The sequence below is a fragment of the Drosophila arizonae genome, chromosome 5 (genome assembly GCF_054131065.1).
Source record: "Drosophila arizonae isolate 15081-1271.41 chromosome 5, UAZ_ARI_1.0, whole genome shotgun sequence".
In the NCBI taxonomy this organism is placed as follows: Eukaryota; Metazoa; Arthropoda; class Insecta; order Diptera; family Drosophilidae; genus Drosophila; species Drosophila arizonae.
Window position 1 is genome coordinate 14643298 of NC_142925.1, and position 18977 is coordinate 14662274.

At 36.9% G+C, this 18977-nt stretch overlaps 2 protein-coding genes across 5 annotated transcripts; one reads left to right on the forward strand and one right to left on the reverse strand.

Moving 5' to 3' along the window:
• The first annotated feature begins 644 nt into the window (after positions 1-644).
• Treh (Trehalase) lies at positions 645-15806 on the forward strand. Of its 4 annotated transcripts, none has more exons than XM_018012874.2 (7): positions 645-979; positions 12420-12603; positions 12672-13550; positions 13619-14017; positions 14092-14233; positions 15116-15199; positions 15290-15806. In XM_018012874.2, the coding sequence occupies exons 1-6, from the start codon at positions 966-968 to the stop codon at positions 15196-15198; spliced, it is 1701 nt and encodes a 566-aa protein (XP_017868363.1). In that variant the 5' UTR covers positions 645-965; the 3' UTR covers position 15199; positions 15290-15806. The 4 variants fall into 4 exon arrangements, 2 of the variants coding, with proteins under 2 accessions (XP_017868363.1, XP_017868362.1); XR_016270320.1 differs by lacking the exon at positions 645-979 and adding an exon at positions 10769-11346 and having other exon boundaries at positions 14092-14868; XR_016270319.1 differs by lacking the exon at positions 645-979 and adding an exon at positions 10769-11346 and having other exon boundaries at positions 15126-15199.
• A 99-nt stretch (positions 15807-15905) lies between these two features.
• Positions 15906-18976, reverse strand: Rbpn-5 (Rab GTPase-binding effector protein rabaptin-5). The gene is made up of 7 exons (XM_018012871.2): positions 18824-18976; positions 18511-18760; positions 17922-18451; positions 17032-17861; positions 16831-16966; positions 16658-16774; positions 15906-16564 (listed from the first exon to the last, which is right to left on the reverse strand). Exons 2-7 carry the CDS (start codon positions 18557-18559, stop codon positions 16289-16291), a joined length of 1938 nt encoding a protein of 645 aa, XP_017868360.1. The 5' UTR covers positions 18560-18760; positions 18824-18976; the 3' UTR covers positions 15906-16288.
• Position 18977: the final 1 nt, after the last annotated feature.

Genomic DNA, 18977 nt, shown 5'->3' on the forward strand with positions numbered 1-18977 from the left:
GTCAGAATACCAAATTTCAAACACTGCTGCGAATTGCATCAGCGTCAGCAGCGTCCTCTCTGTGGGGGAGGGATAGCTTGGGCAGAGGGCGTATCAAGAGTCGCCGCTACCGGCTGACTACGTGCAAAGCGACAGGCCAAGAGCTTCTCTGCTCTCAGTTTTGTTAACACACACAATGGACTGTGCACTTGTTTTTCGCACGGGGTATATTCGACTTGTATTATAGGTAACAGAAGTGATTTATTTTATGGGCATACGCAAATATCCCTTTCTTTTGCAGAATTGCTGAGCACAAATGGGAACGATTTATATGCTAGCACTTTAATTCCAACTTCACTTATGCATGCAAAAGCAAGTGTGGTACAAAAGTAACGGTATGGCCAAGTCGAAAGCAACGTTTATGGCTTTATCTGAGGCACTCATTTTATCATAGCAGCCATTGGCTCTCGTCGCTCTCAACTTCCTCTCTCTTGCTCTCGGGTCTCTTTCGGTAGCAGCTGGCTCTACCCCAAACGCGCTAAATCTTACATACATATGTATGTATTTTCTGGCGTGTATGTGGGTAAGTTTGTATGTATTTTCGTACATGTGTGCAGCTCTCGTGCAAAACTATTTATTTACATGGCGATCGGCATTACACTCAGTTTTGCAGCTCTTCGAGAGCCGGTCGCACGCGCTCTGTTCGCAAAGCTAAAAATTGTGTAAAACAAAATTGGTTCAATGATAAAACAAACAACAAGTGTTGTGTGATAAAAATACGAAATATATAAACGAAAATCGCAAATACTCAGTTCGCAGCATAGAAGCTTTGGCGACAGCTAGCGCGATAAACAAGAAGCAAAAAATCAATATTCATACAAAAGATTCTGGTCTAGAGTACGTCGCGTGGCACTGCCCTCTCCACAAAGTGCCAACAAAATTTCAGAGTTTCATTTCACGAGGACCTCAGCCAGCTGGAGCGCAAAATGAATGCCAACGGGTAAGTTGCGAATTCGTGCGTATTTCCACTTCAATTTGCGTCTATGTGCATATATTTGCAAGTTGCATAATTAGTTGCTTCGAACGAATAGAAAGCACTTGGCGCTTATTTGCAAACTATAGTTAGTTAGAATGTGCTCTCACTTTCCGCCATTGCCACTTAAAGCTTTGCCCGAAACTATGCGTGGTACCAAATTGATAATATTTATAAGCATATGTACGTAGATATGAATTTGCCAGTGTGCGTGTGTGCGTCTGTGTGTGTTTAAGTGAGATATAAATACACAATTTTGTTTTCTTTTGGTCTTGCCATTCTGTGTTGTTGCCAAATATACATCTGTCTCTGTCGCACTCTGTTCGCGCCAGAGCAAGCTATCCGTTTGTTGTTGTTGCTATCTCTGTTTAGCTCATTCCTTATTGTCGTACCTAGTAGATCCACAAGCGTCACGCGATCGATGCAGCTAGCCAAATTATCTATTTAGATCTATTTACTATTTCAAGAGTAACCGAAACGTGTTTCTTCTACGTGATTTTCTGTTTTATTATGAGAAAAAATTTGCTAACGGTTAAACAACTGCTTAATGGGAACTGCATGTGCGCAAAGCGAAAATTTGAATTGTGCTCGAAAACGAAAAAGTAAAAATGCATTTGAGAAACGTCGCGACGTTAATATTTGAAACGCATCACATTCTCAGACGTGACCAAATTCAATTTAAATAGCAACTAAAAATTTAGTTGCAATGCAATCGTAACTTATTGAGAAGTTAAGCACGTGTTGCCGAGCCGAAAGCATATGTGTATGTGTGCATAGGTATGTACATATGTATGTATGTATGTATGTATTAAAGTAAGGTTCTTGATGGCAACCTTGTAATTGCTTTTTGCTTTTGTCACCTTTGGAACAACAATTTACAATTGCCCCATATAAGTGTAGAAAATAATATTGATAATTGATAACAAGAAACAAATTGTCGTTTTTATCTTTAACAGAGAAAGAAAGAGAGAGAAAGAGAGAGAGAGCGGTGTTAAGATAGATATGGACTAAATGCATTGAACTGTGGATATTAAAATTTAAGCAGATTAAACTCAGCAGAAATGAAACGAAAAAAAAAATAGTTCAAGTTCTCTTGAAATAGAATGAAATCATGCCAATGAACCTTTTATTTAGCCAACTATGCGATGAGCCAATTCGTATCTTTTTTAAGCACTTCTATAATCAGTTCACTGTTTGGCAATGCACTTGCAGCGGAACCAGTTGGACAGGTGTGCTTTATAGCAAGGTTGGGCCACAGCTGGCCAGACTCTCGATTGGCTGTAATTAAGCTAATTATTTTGGTCGATGTGAATCGGAATCAATGAGAATTCGTTAAGCGCACAAGGTGGCATTTTCTCAGAATTCCTGCATGAAATAAGAATTTATCACATTTGATTCTCTTACATTTCGATGTTATTCAGACAGCGAGGATATTCATAATAGGCACATTGATTAAATTCAGTTTAGAGATTACTTGACTTGATCGCATATTCCTTTAACTTGCCATTTCAATTTTATACTACTACAACTACTATTATACTACTTCTGCACTATTCGTACTACTATTTTTACTTGTTCGACTACTATTTCTACTACCATATTTACTAGTTTTACTACTACTTCTACTACCATTATAACTAGTTATATTACTCTTTCACTACCATTGTTACTAGTTCTACTACTATTGCTACTACTTTTGTCTATATTAATACCACTACTTCTACTATTAGTGCTAATCGCAGTAGTATTACTACATTCGAGCAGAAAATTTCTTTGCTTACCAATTAGAATGCACGGCGTTTTTAGGAGGCGTGCGGTACCCAATTAAAAAAGTCTAATGATATCAATGGCAGTGCTGTTGATAACGGCTATCGATAATGGCTTTTTTTTTTTTTTTTTTTTTTTTTTTTTTTGTATATATATTTTAAGCGCTGAATCTGTACAATGCAAGTTTAGTACCTTAACAACACAATTAGAATTTTTATATAACACCTAACCTTCTGATGTATTCAGGAGGACTTACAAATATATATTTACAAGTATCCCTAAACGACTTATCTCATATTTTTGGCAAAACCCAAGCGTTTTAATCGCCTTAGTGGTCTCGCAGGAAGCAATCTTCTCGCTAGTCTGCTCCGGTGTCTAGCCAGTCTGTCACTATATCGATAATGGCTATCGCTACTGTTAACATATTAGCTTTTATCAATTTGATTATTATAATTTATGTACTCTATGAAATGGTGATCTCGCAACTCAAGAATAATTGAACTTTTTTTAAGACTTATCAAGTTAATTTCCCATAGTTCTTTCGAACTGCAGTCGCAGCTTTAAGCACGGCTCAGCAGATCAAAAACTGTTGCATACACTCGGGCGGTGCATGCAATTCGACGTGTAATAAGCCAGCAAAAGCCGGTTGCTATGAAACTTATCCGTGCTGTTTAAATATTATATGACCGGCTAGTTGCTATGGCGCGTGTCAGGTGCGTTTCGGTAGGAAATTAACAGAGATGATTTTTAACATATCCAGCCAATCAAACACTACTGCATACTCTTAGGCTGGTGCTCTAATCTGTTAACAAAAAAAATGGAGGCGAACAATAGCTTGCTGCTATGCATGATGTAAGCTTTAGTTTTTTTTTTTTTTTTTTAGTGAAATTAGAAATGTATTTAAACAATTGCCCACATTATTCAGCGCTTAAAATATATATACAAACAAAAAAAAATTGCCCACATTAAACAGCCCACACTTAAATGTTATAAAATATGACATAATATGATTCCAGTCCACAGCAAATCAGCAAATTAATACTATAATAATTTCTGTATAAATAAATTCAATTTACGCTCATTTACATATGAGTTCAATTGAATTTACATTTATGCTGATCGGCATGCAAGCCAACACTTAATTAAACACTTATGCAAATGTATGAATACGTGGAAGTAGATAAATCTAAGTACACTCAAAATACGATTAATGTGCCCAGCAGGTGTTCAATCAAACGGTAGACACGATCTGATCTAAACAAAAAATAAAATAAAATAAAATAAAAGAAATGAAACAATACCCAAGAACTCCCAATGGGGGCTCTGAGGCGCGCTGCGATTGGCCGATGTTGAGGCGGAGCTGCCATGCGACGTGCGCACGAGTTGCTTGCGCAAATTCGACTGTTTGCGCAAACAATTTGTACAAAATTTTGCAGCTTTGAGATCTTTTATATTTTAATAGCTGTAAACTGAATTAGCGCTAATTTGCTGGAATTGTAAATTGTGAGTAAATTGTGTGGAAAATATTAATCGCCAGCTAAATTTATTCTATATTATTTGTAAATACTACTGCGATTTTTTCAACAATAAATTAATACAGAACAACAATAAATTTAATAATCATTGACAGACGCCTGATGACAGCCAAATAGAAATGTTAAATGCCGACAATGTATGCAAAGTATATTAGGTATAATTTATTTCCACTCGTAGCACTCGAACTGCGCCTTATCAGCCATCAGACAACACTGAATGCTGTTATCAGGCGCAAACAGCTGAGATTGAATACAGATTCTCAGTCCCGGTCGCTCGGCACAAGCAAAAATGCTTTTGGCTAAGAAATTGCGTCAATGGGCGCATTTGAGATACAATTTCTGCTTGGCGAGGGCAGCTCGAAGGCTTGGCAATAAATACAGGTTAGTGTTAGCTATAAAGAAATCATAATTATCTTATCAACTAATGTATCAGATACAAGCACTCGATTCCAAAGTGATAAAACTCGTGTACAGAGCATCCGGGGCGAAACTGCCTATGTAAATCACAAGACCTTGAAGTCAACTTTGTTATCAGCACAGCTCTATATACATATGTGTCTCTATATGTATATTTATATTCGCACTTGATTCAGCTAACTAATCTTTATACCCATTTTGGTCTAATTTATAGTCAGCTATATTTTTGCCTATAAGCTAAGCCATAAATAATTGGCTATTGAAATATGTTATTATTTTGATTGTTGCCAATTGCCGCTAAAGATCAGTGAAAGGGCTATAAATATATATATAAATATATTTATATATTAAATATTAAAATGATAAGATCTGTGATCCAAATTTGAGCTTGGCGAATCTTGGCAGTTCTCTAAACTTTTTAAAAGATCTCTGCCAATATCGCCTAACTTAACCTCTTCCCTCTCTCTCTATCTCTCTCTGTCTCTCTTATCAGCAACTAAAAAAATCTGAAAATAATCTTTAAAAAAAAATTCTCTTCTAACGTCGAAACACATTTGTGCAAATTGTTTAAACAATACCAATTGTGCAAGCGAAAAAAACGAAAATAAAACCTCACCAATCTATAAAATCGCATTGAATTAATGGAAATATAAAAAATTTAATAACTGCAATTAATGTAAAGAACGAACAAACTCCACAGAAAATAATCAACACAATTAAATTCTAATTCTCCAAGCATTGTTTTTGATTATGTTTTTTTTTTATTATACTGTTTACTGTTATTTGTGGCAACAACTATATGACTATGTATATACAGGGTGTCAAAGTTTTACTTAAAGTATTTAATTCGAGTTAAATTTAAGCACTTTACAAATATTTTTCAAGTGGAATGCTCATATGATACCCAAATTTAAATATTTTATATAATCTTTTTTTTTCCATATTTAAGCTTGGCTATTTAGTTAACACTTACATATATTTTATTCATATATATCTTTTTTTTATTTTTATATTTATATATTTTGTATTTTTTTATTTTTTATTTTTTTTATATATTTTTTAAAAAATATATATTAGTATTTAATTTATGTTAAGTATTATATTCGTCATTCCATTGTGTCTTGCTGGACAGTGTAGATAGATATTCAAGTCGATTGTGATTGACGTCGCTCTGCTTGCTCAACATCTTATCAGGGATGGACTGAGGTAAAAGGGATTAAGTCGAGTTCCTTCCAATGCCACAACCTCTTGAGATTCCACTCTCGCTGTACTCCGATTGAATTCAGTGTCAAGTGCAGAATTTTGGATGAATGGGCATATCGTTCTTATCTCGTATGATTTAAGATTCTCGCCAATATGAGAAGAAGGAGTTTATATTCAGGGCTCAAGGCAATTAAAAAGATCGCTTGAAATTTGAATTTGACTTTATAAAACACAAATTCAAAAACAAAACAAAAATACTTTTAGCCTTAACCCGAGTTCAGATCGCGATTCAAGTTTGAAAACCAGTTAATTCACCTACCCCAGGTTATACGCACCCATATAGGAAGAAAACTGAATAATATTTTCGATGCAAACAGCTCAAGAAGAATCACTTGAAAGTGCAAGCAACACGTGTGGATAGTTTGCAATCACTATAAATACTCTATATACACTCTATATAAGTCATATCTAATCTCACATTAGAATCTTGAGTGTCTCTTTGTTTTGCTAGAATGTCCTTGGATTGGCAGCAAAAGGTGAATGGTTGCTTCTTAGCTTTTCATTTCACACATTCCGCACTTACCTGACTCCATTGCAGATCTTGTCTATCTCGTCTATATCCAATTGGCTTCACTATTCAAATGTTGTCCTTGAACCGAAGTCTTTTAAGCCACAAGCATTTCGCATGTCGCATGTTTCGCAATTAATTAAAACGTGCTGCTTGGACCAATTTTTTCAAACGGGTTTCTTACTGCTTCATCTTCTTTTTACTCGATCTTCTGTCAGATTTTTGTTTTTATTATTTTCGTTTTCAGTTTAAGCCAGTTGAACTATTGGTCAAGCGTATAAAGACGTCATAGCTGCTAAGCCATTCAGAAATTCATTTAGCACTGTCAATTGCTGGAACGAAATGCCAAGCAAAAAAAGAAAATTAAAATCACAATAATAATAAACAAATAACAGATACTCTAATAAATATACGGCTCACATTAACACAAAAAGTATTTCGTTATTTTCTTTTATTTATTTGAAATAGCTAATTAGTCTGTATCCGATTGAAATTAGAATGCATATTCTGTATACTCGTTCAAATGCGGAAAAGGGTATATTGGTTTTGTCTCTCCCTCCTTAGATAAGGATATCCAGTCCTATTAAGTTTTATATATTTATATATACATATATATATAGACCTAAAAGATTTATGGGCTATATAAGCCCGGCATGTCAAAAAGTATTTGATTGTATAATAAATTTAGAGAGACATTAAAGTAATATGAATTCTATAACAGCTGATTGAAATTTTTGTAGTGGGGTTTCCATTATAATATATGGTTAATAAACAGTTTCTATAGAAACTTTGTGGCATATATACTATATAAAAGTTCACTTCAGTTCTAAGCTCAAACATGTTTAGATCTCGATTGCTATGAGCGGATTGAGTGTTTTAACTATATTTTATTCAATGAGTGAATCAATAATCAATCTGAATTAACCAGAACTCGAACCGGAATAGCTAGATCGTGTATATATTGACTGATTTCAGCGGTATCGGAAGTATTATTCATGTATCTATCTGTATGATATTTATGATAACTATTTGGTAATGCCAAACACGTTCCAACTGGCGTCTATTTGTCATCCATGTTTGTTGAAAAGTCCATTACACTCGTTTAAATATTTGTTCAGTCGAAACAATGGAACGACCTTAGTTCTTTTTTATTTTGTGTTTTTGGGTGTTTTTTATAGTAGTCATATATATAATATATAAGTATTCTGTAAGTACTCTTCCTGTTGTCTGAACTCCATAGCATAATTGTGATAATTAAAACTAGATATCTGAGTCATAATGAGATATATATGCATATAGTAAAAGTCAAAGCGTGAACTAGATATCGAATCAGAGTTCACGATTTGTTCGATTGTGAATGCATTGAATGCATTAAACTTTAATTAAAACCATTGCTGCCAATTGCTACAGACAATGATATAGCAGTCTATCTCGCTCCCTCTCTGTATATTTGTCTCCCTTTCTGTATCTCTCCAATAGCTGCAAATAATTGCACAACTGTTTTGATATGCCAATTTGTAATGTGAAATAAAGTATCTTTTGTTTCCGAATGCCACAATAGATACACAGAGAGTGAGAGACTGAGAGTGAGACAGACATAGTGAGTGAGACAGAGAAAGAGAGCGAGAGGTTACTTCTCATACTATAATTGCTTGAGACTGAAAGAAAAAAGTACGACGTACTTAGACTTAACCGAACAATACATCATTTGCAAATTATATACACACAGCTCTAACCATATATACAATATACTATAAACTCTGGTCAAGTGAATATTAACTAAATGTGATAAATCACTGAAAGTGTGACATGCGACATGCGACATGCGACAATTCACAGAGAATTTCCCGGTCAATGATCAGATCCCGAAATTTGTACACATACAGCATGCAAATGTAGATTCTCTCTCGCTGTCGTTCTTTTTGTTATGATGTCGGACGGACAGGCAAATAGCCGGAGAGACAGGCAGACGTACAGACGGACAAACGGACAGACGGACAGATTAGTACGTGTGCAGCAAATCAGTTCAATTAAGACTTGTTATAGCCGTGCCCGTCTACTCAATGATATGTATGTACATCCGTAACTCTTTGCGTCGTAATTTTTGGATGTAGTTTTCGTTTCATTTACTGGGCTATTTAATCTCAGGTTTATTTATAAACGAAATAGCTCTATACGTAATTCCCCCATTTAATAGTTTGAGCTATAAATAAATAGACCTGATGTAAGCCACATTTTCACATTTCCAAATATACATATGTAAATAGTAATGGAAAAACCGTAAGACTACTTGAGTCTGTTAGTGCTCGACTAACAGATACCCGGAACATGATAATCTTGAATATCCAATATTTGGTCAGTAAACTTGAAGAGTATACATATATATATTTATATATACCGATTGATGAGCTCAATCTATACCAGAAAATTGATTTATCTCGTATGGTAGATCAACATCTCTGTTGCTACTGATCAAGTATATATCTTGGGTTCTTGTTACTTGCTTTAAAAATGTCCAATATGCCCTGAACTTCTACTTGATATATATTCGGAATTTTCCAGTTGTCTTGAATCCGTCTATCAGTACATGGAATAGGGTTAATTATTTGGATTTGTGCTCTACTGATTTGATTTTCATTTACATATTAAGTCTCGATCCCCAAAATTGTTGTTCTCTTTTTGTAGTGCTTATCATGCATGTGCCCATATCGTAAAGGCCTGCATATGGATGTGTTGGCTTATATATACTGTGCGGTTTACAGTTACATTCAAAATAGATAATAAAAACCTCAACGTAGTTACAAAAATATGTAAATACATAAAAGTCAATTTCGTTTTAACTCAAATGTGAAATAGAAAAGCTCAGGGGTTTACATTTTTGAAATCTGAGTTTTATAGGGGTATTAGAATGCATGCGTCAAGAGGCATTATAAATTATTACATTTTACTTGGGATTATGAGCTGAAATACTTATCTCTAAATTGCTAAAATTCTATAACTAGAATTATTATATTTTTGCATTTTCATATTATAGGCACAAGCAGTTTATAGCTTATTTTTATTTTTATAGATAATCGTGTTATCTAATATCATAATAGAGTTTTTGTAAGACTGAGTGCACTCAGGCACTAAATATTTATTTTGATGGACAGCGGCTCATAAAGTATTTTCTTTCCATACTATATAGGAAAACAATAACATTACAGATAAACAAAAACAATAACATTAAAGTTAATAAATTATGAGCATTTTTAAGCTTTAACTGGTTGCAACTAGATTATAACCTGGATATATCTAAATAACGTTTTTTAGGTTATTTCAAATTTGCTTTACAGGGCATACGAATTACTCAAGAATAATACGACATTTGACTTTAAATAGAACCAAATTCCGGTTCTTCGTTTGCTTTAAGCTGTTCATAATCTGAGCTTGTCTTCAATTTTCCAACCGGTTAACGGTTTTTCCAAGTCAAAACTGAAAAATAAAATGGCGTCCACTGACTAACTTGAATAGGGTTACAAATGGAAGCCACTGAACTAGTTCAATGTGAGCTTTACGTTCATTATTGTTTTGATGCGAAAATCGAAATAAACAAATATCGAACCATTTGTACTATTCCATTATAGAGTCGTAACAATATAATAAATATGTATTGTTATTTGTTTTGAAGGGCTTCGATTGTGTAAATAGAGTATATGCGCATATACCAGATGCATTTATCAGTTGATAATACGCCCATATTTTGTGGAACGTTTATGGGAATGTGACAGCAGACAAGTTCATTGGCTTATTTTTCACAGCAGTTGAAGGTTGATCAGCATTATTTAGAATATATCATTATGCATCGTGTAAGCCCCAATATTAAAATCCTTATAATGCGGGTGCTCTTAATAAGGCACACACACACATTCGCATACATACACGATTCGGTCTGTTTGGTTGTGTGAGTGTCGCAGACTCACGATTAAATGAACGAAATAAAAAAGAAAGAACTAAGTGCGCTAGCTACAACAGCAATGCGCTACAACAACGATAGCAGCTAACGGTTAAATTGAAATACCGTACATTCAGCTTTGGCTGAGCTATAATCGCAACTCAGTTGATTTATAAATAGAACGGCCGCCCAACGCCCACCCTCATCGCATCGATATGCTCGTGCTCCAGCTCGTGCTTAAGCTCGTGTTGCTTGTCGTGTGCCCCGATCTCGCTGACGTTTCGACGTCGACAGCGACGCCGTCGTCATTCGGTAATTTATTTTATAAAACGAAAACGGCCCGAAACAGTTAGAAGTATTCTTGCACTGGCAGGGCGCAGGCTGTGTCTGGGTCGTTGAAAAGTGCGAAAAGTGCGAAAAGCTCAGCGGAGCGCGCGACTGTTCGATCGGGATATCGCGTTGAGTTGAGACTTACAACAATTGGATTAGGGAATTACGCTTCAAATAAATACAAAAATAATCATAATTAGACTTATTACAATTCTACATTGTGGCCACGTACTAAAAGTAGTTTTTATAGCGCAGTCAATGTGATAAATTCAGTATATATATATATTTATATAAGTGTTCCTCAGAGTTGCGAATGTGTTAGTGAAACGCTTAACAAAAGACAAAGGGAAATTAATAATAAAAATATCAAAGTTCCTTAAAAGAATTCAAAATAATATAAAATAATATAAATTATTTTTATAAATAAAATGATCAAAGTAAACCTGATCTATCCAATAATCCTTTGCTGTTGCCTGGCGGCTGTGCCGCAGGTGCGAGCAAAGCATCTGCTCGAATTTATCGCTGAAAGTGCGAATAATGAAATTGAAAAACAAGTTGAAACATTTGATTTTTCCTCCTGGTAAGTTACGAGAGTTCGTAAAACTTTCGCTCACTTTACATACTGTCCGTAAGATACGAAAACAAAAAACAACTTTCATTATCTAAATTATTAGTTTTATTATTCTTTTACGTGATTTTTTTTTATCTGTATAAGTGTGTCTATATACTTGCTTAGTATATGACCTGTTTCATACACCCATATCAACTGGATTATACTCTCTGTAACAACGAACCGGTTCAGAATTATCAAACTGAAACCACTTAAAATCTCGCATTCGACTTTTATAATATACGTACATTTGAAAAAAAGTAAAGAAAAATGGAATATAATCGCGATCAATAAACGTGACGGACTATTTCAGAATCGTGCCAGTGTATTGAATTCCATATCAGATCCTATCGCACAGGTGTTGCACTGAACTTGTTCATGCTGAAAGTCTAATTGCCTCATTAAGAGGGCGAAAGAAAAAGTTATTTACACTAATTTATGATGTCAGACCGTAGGTCTACTAAAGTCGTTAGCTTAATGTCTTTTTTTTCTCTTTCTTTAAGATTCATTTACGGTTCAGCTCTTGATCAATTTTGCTTAAGTGCAAGTGCAAGAGTACGAGAAGCAGTTTATTCAAATTTAGTATATGTTTAGTTTTCTGTTTTCACGGAGAAGTTTATAAATTTGTATATAAAAATAATCTGGTTAGCTTTTTTAAGGATTTTATTTGAATGTAAGTTTCTTCATTATATATGAAGATGTATAAATTAAATAACGTGAAAAGAGTATTTTATATAAGATATACTTCCCTAAAAGATGTTAATCAGATTATTTCGATTTATGATTTCATACTTTTAATAAAAACAAAGAATTTATTTTCAATCAGTCAATAAAAAAAAAATTACCTAAAACAAAATATTATAAATATGCAAATATATAATGAATAACGTTTTAAAATTTATAATATATAAATGCTGAATTATGATTATGTTAGGCTTTAAATATAGAATTACTGAAGTCAACACATATTAGTAAAAAAAAAATAAAATTAAAAGAAAATAATAATACGATATATATAAATTTTTCCCATATTTTGATTTCAGCCAAATATATTGCTATGGACCTCTGTTGCATACGGTACAGATGGCGAAGCTGTTTCCCGACTCGAAGACCTTTGTAGACATGAAACTGAAGGCTTCGCCTGAGAAGACAATGGAGTTATTTGAGGCATTTATGGCTTCCGCGAATAATACACCCAGCAACGATCAGATACGGAAATTTGTTGATGTACGAAAGAGACGTCAATTCAATAGTAGCGTAAATTTTCATTGATCCAATCTTTTCGGAACTTGTAGGATAATTTTGGAGCAAAGGGCACCGAGCTAGAGGTGTGGACACCTACAGATTGGGTCGAGCATCCAGCGTTTCTGGATCTTGTGAACGATCCGGATCTGAAGCAATGGGGCGTCGATCTAAACAATATCTGGAAGGAGCTCGGGCGTAAGATGAAGGACGATGTGCACAAGAACCCGGAATATTACTCCATTATACCCGTGCCCAATCCGGTCATTGTGCCCGGCGGCCGCTTTATCGAGTTCTACTACTGGGACTCTTACTGGATCATTCGAGGCCTGTTGTACAGCGAGATGAGGGATACGGCCCGTGGCATGATCGAGAACTTCATGTCGATTGTACAGCGCATTGGATTCATACCGAACGGTGGTCGCGTCTACTACTGGGGTCGCTCCCAGCCGCCGCTACTGGCGGGCATGGTCAAGTCCTATGTGGACTTCACCAAGGACGATCGCTTTGCGATCAATGCACTGGATGTGCTGGAGCACGAGTTCGAATACTTCATCAACAATCACAGCGTACAGGCCAAAGGTTATAATCTAGCTGTGTACAGGGACTCGTCGAAGGGACCCCGTCCCGAATCCTACAGTGAGGACATAGAGACAGCTGCTACCTTCAACACCGACGAGGATAAGGAAAATCACTATAGTGAGTTGAAGTCGGCTGCTGAATCGGGCATGGACTTCAGCTCTCGCTGGTACATCAACGATAAGGGCACAAATGTTGGAAATCTCTCAGTTACGAAGACCCGCTCCATTGTTCCAGTCGATCTAAATTCAATTCTCTACTGGAACGCCAAAATTATTGCAGAATTCCATGCCAAGGCGGGCAACGTAGAAAAGATGACAGAGTATGAGACCAAGGCGCAGAAAATCAAGGAGGTAAGTAGATCAAAATCTAGCAAAATATATATATCTATCTATATCTTACTCTCTCATGTATTCGGCAGGCTATTCAGGCTGTCCTGTGGAACGAGGAGGCCGGCTGCTGGCTGGACTATGATTTGATCAACGAGAAGCCGCGCGACTACTTCGTGACCTCCAATCTAGCCCCCTTGTGGGTCAAGGCTTACAATATTTCCGACACCGACAAGATATCCGCATCGGTGCTGAACTATATTGAAAAGAACAAACTGGACACATTCCCAGGCGGCATACCAAACACGCTCTATCAGACTGGCGAGCAGTGGGACTTCCCCAATGTGTGGGCGCCTCTGCAGTATATTATCATCGAGGGTCTGGACAATTTGGGCACTCCCGACGCCAAGCAGCTGTCGAAGAGGTGGGGTCATCGCTGGGTGAAATCCAATTTTGCGGCATATCGCGATTCGCGTGCCATGTTCGAAAAGGTAGCGTTCGAGTAGTCTATGTAATACAATATATAGCTCTCTGATAATACCGGAATTTTTTCTTTCTCATTCAGTACGATGCGGAAAAGTTTGGCGGACATGGCGGCGGTGGTGAATACGGCGTACAGAAGGGCTTTGGCTGGACCAATGGCGTCATCATCGAGTGGCTGGCGAAATACGGGCACGAGATTTCGCTGAGCAACACGGGCGCTGCAGGTGAAAACGCGAACTAGAGCAACAACTCTGACCACGCCCCGAGCGATTGCTACGGGCAATTGCTAAACGTTAAACATTATTTGAAACCATGAACCAAGCATCGACATTGTCCTCGTCTCAGTTGTTACAACTGTTGCAGGCATACTTTTAGTTTTAGATTGAAGCTCTCAGAGATGCTCAAATAGTTGATAATTCACATATATAATTAATATCTGTTATTCAGAGAGACTCGAGTATCATCGACCATTGTCCATCAATAGGCTAAGCTCTGTCTCTCTCTCTCTCTCTCGCTCACTCACTGTCACTCTCTTTCTGTGTGTCTATAACTAATGTCTGTATCGGAACAATCAACGTCTGCAACGAGCACAAAGCACATTCTCCGCCCAGAGAGAATTATGAATTGATGATCAGATCCAGCCAGAACAACATGAGAGATTACACACATCTGCTCCACACACACACACACATACACACACACACTCTATCTCTATCTCTCTGTCTCACTATTTCTACCTAAATATATATTATATATCGCTTTTCATTTGTCTTCAACTTTGCCTTCGCCCTCGTCTCGTCTCGCCTCGACTCGCATCTATATATCTGTCGTTCTGTCGTTTAACGCCAAAACTTTTTACGTAAGTGTCTCAAAATTCATTTGTCTCTTATTCTTAACTATATATATGTATGTTCTAATACCTGCACAATTTGCTTAACGTAAGCGCACCACTAACATAGTTCCCATAAAAGATCTTCACATTTACGTAGCCATAGTACAGCATGATACAAGTATATGGCTTTGCGATTTAGCTACCGTTAGATTTATTTGTTGTTATTATAATTTATTATTTATTAATTATACTATTTTCGTCACACTTTCCACAGGTCCCAGCAGTCGATTCCTCAGCTTATTAGGCGTAACAGCTGTGGCGTTAATAGGTGCCTTTGCCGGTCATCTCATCTGGTGAGGTGAGTCTTAATAACGGAGAGAGCTCTATTTAATATTATAGAGTGAGAAGGCAATTGCTAATTACATTTAAATTTTGCTTCTCATTGCAGATTCAGAAACAACTTTGATTGCCCTATGAAAATGTGATTCCCTCCTTCCCAGCATTTTAGTGTGCATGTGTGTGAGTGTGTGTGTGTGTGTGTGAGCGTATGTATGTGTTTCCAATTAGACAAAAAGCGTTTTCAGCTTGTGTGCGCAGATTGCAGTATTAGATATAAACAATATACAATTGACATATTTGTTAGAGATGTGATGTGAGTTGTACATACAGAATTCTATAATAACGGGCATGCCCCACTTGTTGAGTTACCTTTAATATTAAGCTTAAGCAACCAATTGAAGACAATAATGGACACAAATCAATGTTAATGCATGGCATTCGTTGACTACAAATATATATATATATATAGAAATATCCTCGCAACCCTCGTGAAGAAAAGACACAATTTGATATATTTTTGATGTTGTTAGTTGTTAACAAAAATTACCAAATTGTTTCCTCTGATTTATAGTTAAATAAAAAAAAAAATTAAAATAATAATACAAATATTTGTTGCATGAACACAACTGTTTTTCTGTTTTTCTGTCCATAAACAAATGTTAATAATATTTTCCCACTTCTACAGGCGAACTTGGTTCAAGTAACTCTGAGCGTCAGCACAAGTGTCAAGTGTACATAGGTTTTTTATTTTATTTTTATATTGTTGCTTTGCTTGCATTCAAAATTCAATAATTGGAAACTTATCTATAAAATAGCTAACACGACATAATAAGACGACATTAAACTAGAGGACTGAGTTACATGCACATTTATATATACATACATATATACATACATACATGTATATATATAAAGCATATGTAATTTGAAATCTTAGCGCACTTTTGCCTTTGGATATGACTCTGTTTGATTTGACAAGGACACAAACTATCCACAGATAACAGATACAGATATAACAAAAAAGAAGGAGTGGAATTATCGTACACAGTACATACATAGAGAAAATAACAATAAATATTTGCCAGCGCGTTAGAATAGTGTAAATTAACTAATTCGTCTGCTGCGGCTCGTGACTAAAGTAGGGAGCGGTGTTTGGCGTGAGCAAAGTGTGACAAATATCACAGACGCGGGCAATACGTTTCCGTGGTCCCGATGGCACCGTTTTCGTTAGACATTTATCGCAGTAGATGTGTCCACAGTGGCGACAATGGATTTTGCGCACCATCACCGTGAAGCAGGCGTTGCATGTGGGACAATTGTTGACATCGTCGTCGTCCTGCCAGCGCACCTCGGTGTCAGCATGCCGCAGCTCCTCCAAGGTCATCTACAGAAAACAACAAATAGGTTTAAGTTTACAAGTATAATGGAAAATAAAAAATAAATATTTCTATTTTTACTTAATTGGATTTCAACTTACCTGCAGTTTTTGTGACAGTTTGACAAAATCTTTTTGCACCGTTTCCATTGTGGACAGCTCCTCCTGAAGCGTCTTTATCTTCGCCTTATAGTCTACATTAGTTTTTGCCAGTTTCTCCTGAAAATGAATCATACGTTAAATTGACTGATTGATTTAATGCGTCAACTACTTACATTTGCTTCCTGTAGTTCTATAATCTCAACGCGGCACTCGGACAGCTGCTTGTTCAGCTCAGCCTCTTTACGTTCCAAAAGTGCCTTTGATGACTCGTGCGACTGCTCCGCGATCAGCTTTTCCGTGATGCGATCTCTACGGATATAATAATATATAATGAATTAATATATGATTGGCATAATTATATATCTTCGACTTACTGTAGTGTCTTAATGCTTGATTGCACTTTACGCTTATAGGCACGCATTTCATTGTTGCTCTCTTCGAGCTGGGCGCGCAATAAATGAATCTCATCCAGCGAACTGACGCACTTCTGTTTCTCATATTCGCTGCTAACTCGGGCCTGTATCAGTTCGTTCTGCTGTCGTAGAATTAACTCCTGTAGCTCGACCACAGTGTTTGGGAGATTAATGTATTGGTTCTCAATTTCCTCGGATGTCGCCAGAAATCGACCGGACAGAAAGTCATTGTCAGCCTGCAGTGTCTCTAGATGCTGGTTAACCCTTTCACGATCATCAGACACTCGCTGCAGATTTCGCATCACCTCCTCCTTGGTCTCGAGAAACTTTTGTTGCATATCCAACAGTTGTTGCTCGTTGTTCTTCACTTGCTCGCGAAGGTTTTGTACTTCGGTCTTGTGTGCCTCCCGCTTCGTCTGCCACTGATTCTCCAAGTCAGTGCGTAGCGCCGCTTCCTTGCTCAACTGTTCCCGCGCTTCAGTAATCTGCTTTTGTAGTATATCCATTTGCTTTTGCTGTTGCTTCAACTGCTCTGCCAAATCATTGGCACGCTGTTCTGTCGTATTACAGCTACTACAAGCTGTACTGTCTTCTACCAAATCTGTTGATGTGGACTTGTGCATGGCAGCTGCTCCATCTAGAACGGATTCTGTTGTTTCCTCTGTACGCTGTGAGGTGCTTGCTTTAGCCTGTAGCTGTTCGTCTGCTTCCCGCAACTTTTCCTTTAGCGCTTTCATTTCTGCTTGCAGTTGCTCAATTATGGAGTGCATCATTTCGGCATCTTCGGGGGCCTGTTTAAACATACATATATAGATGCTAGTGGAGCTACAAATAGGTCTAAAAGTACTCACATATTGGTTGGCATTTGACTTGCTTGTTCCACGCGCGTTGCTGTCGGCGCTCTCCTGCTGAAAGCTGTTGTTCAAGGACTCGCTGCCTAGTTTTCGCACAGATCCGAGTGTTTTCTTCACCTGGTTAAGAACATGAGGTGCTAGTCCGCCGGATGGCTCAGCTGTAGCTATTTGCTGCATCTGCTGAAGTTGTTGTTGCTGTAGCCGCAGCTGTTCTACTTTGATGCGCTCCAATTCTGCTTTGTATATGGCCGATTCTTCGATCGTGTCCTGCACCAGCTGTTGTAGTGACGATATCTCCTCTTGCGCCTTTATATCCTTCAACTGCATTTCGTTCTCGCATTTTAGATCTGCTACCATGACGTGCGTCTTCAACTCATTCAATTCGTCTTGAAGCTGCTTCCGCTCGGCCTCCTTTTGCATGTACAGCTCCTTCATTTTTGCACGCTGCGTATTAAACTCGTTTTGCATTTTACGCATCTCGGCCTGGAGCAGTTCCAACTTATGCTGGTATGTCGCGTCATCATCTCCTGAAATGACGATGTTAACTTTAACTGAGTTCAGCATTGATTATGAGTCATTCGCTTACCGTTTGCAACGTTATTCTGGGCCTCCACCGTACTCTCATTCTCCTCCATTTTACAGAAAATGAGCTAAGACAATAATATCAACAATTATGTTTAGTTTACCACAGGGATGCAAGCCATCAGAATTAGAGATGCGCCGCACAAATAGAACTCGCCCATGAAACACTCGCGACTGCCGATTAGTGTACAAGACACGATGAGCAGCAGAGGCTGGCAGTAATTATGCTGGCATATAATCTCCGATTATTTATACTTCATAATAAAAATACATTCTTATTAATCATCTATATAAAAAATATCATAATTGTGACCTACAATTCTAAGTGGTGGAATATGGCTTAACGATATTTGATTATACTTTTACCCATTTAAAGGTTATTTTGTAGATTTACTTAAAATTTATTTATAAGATTCAATAATAATATTAATTTTGCTTTAAATGTAACGACATAGTAAACTCTCAGCGCAA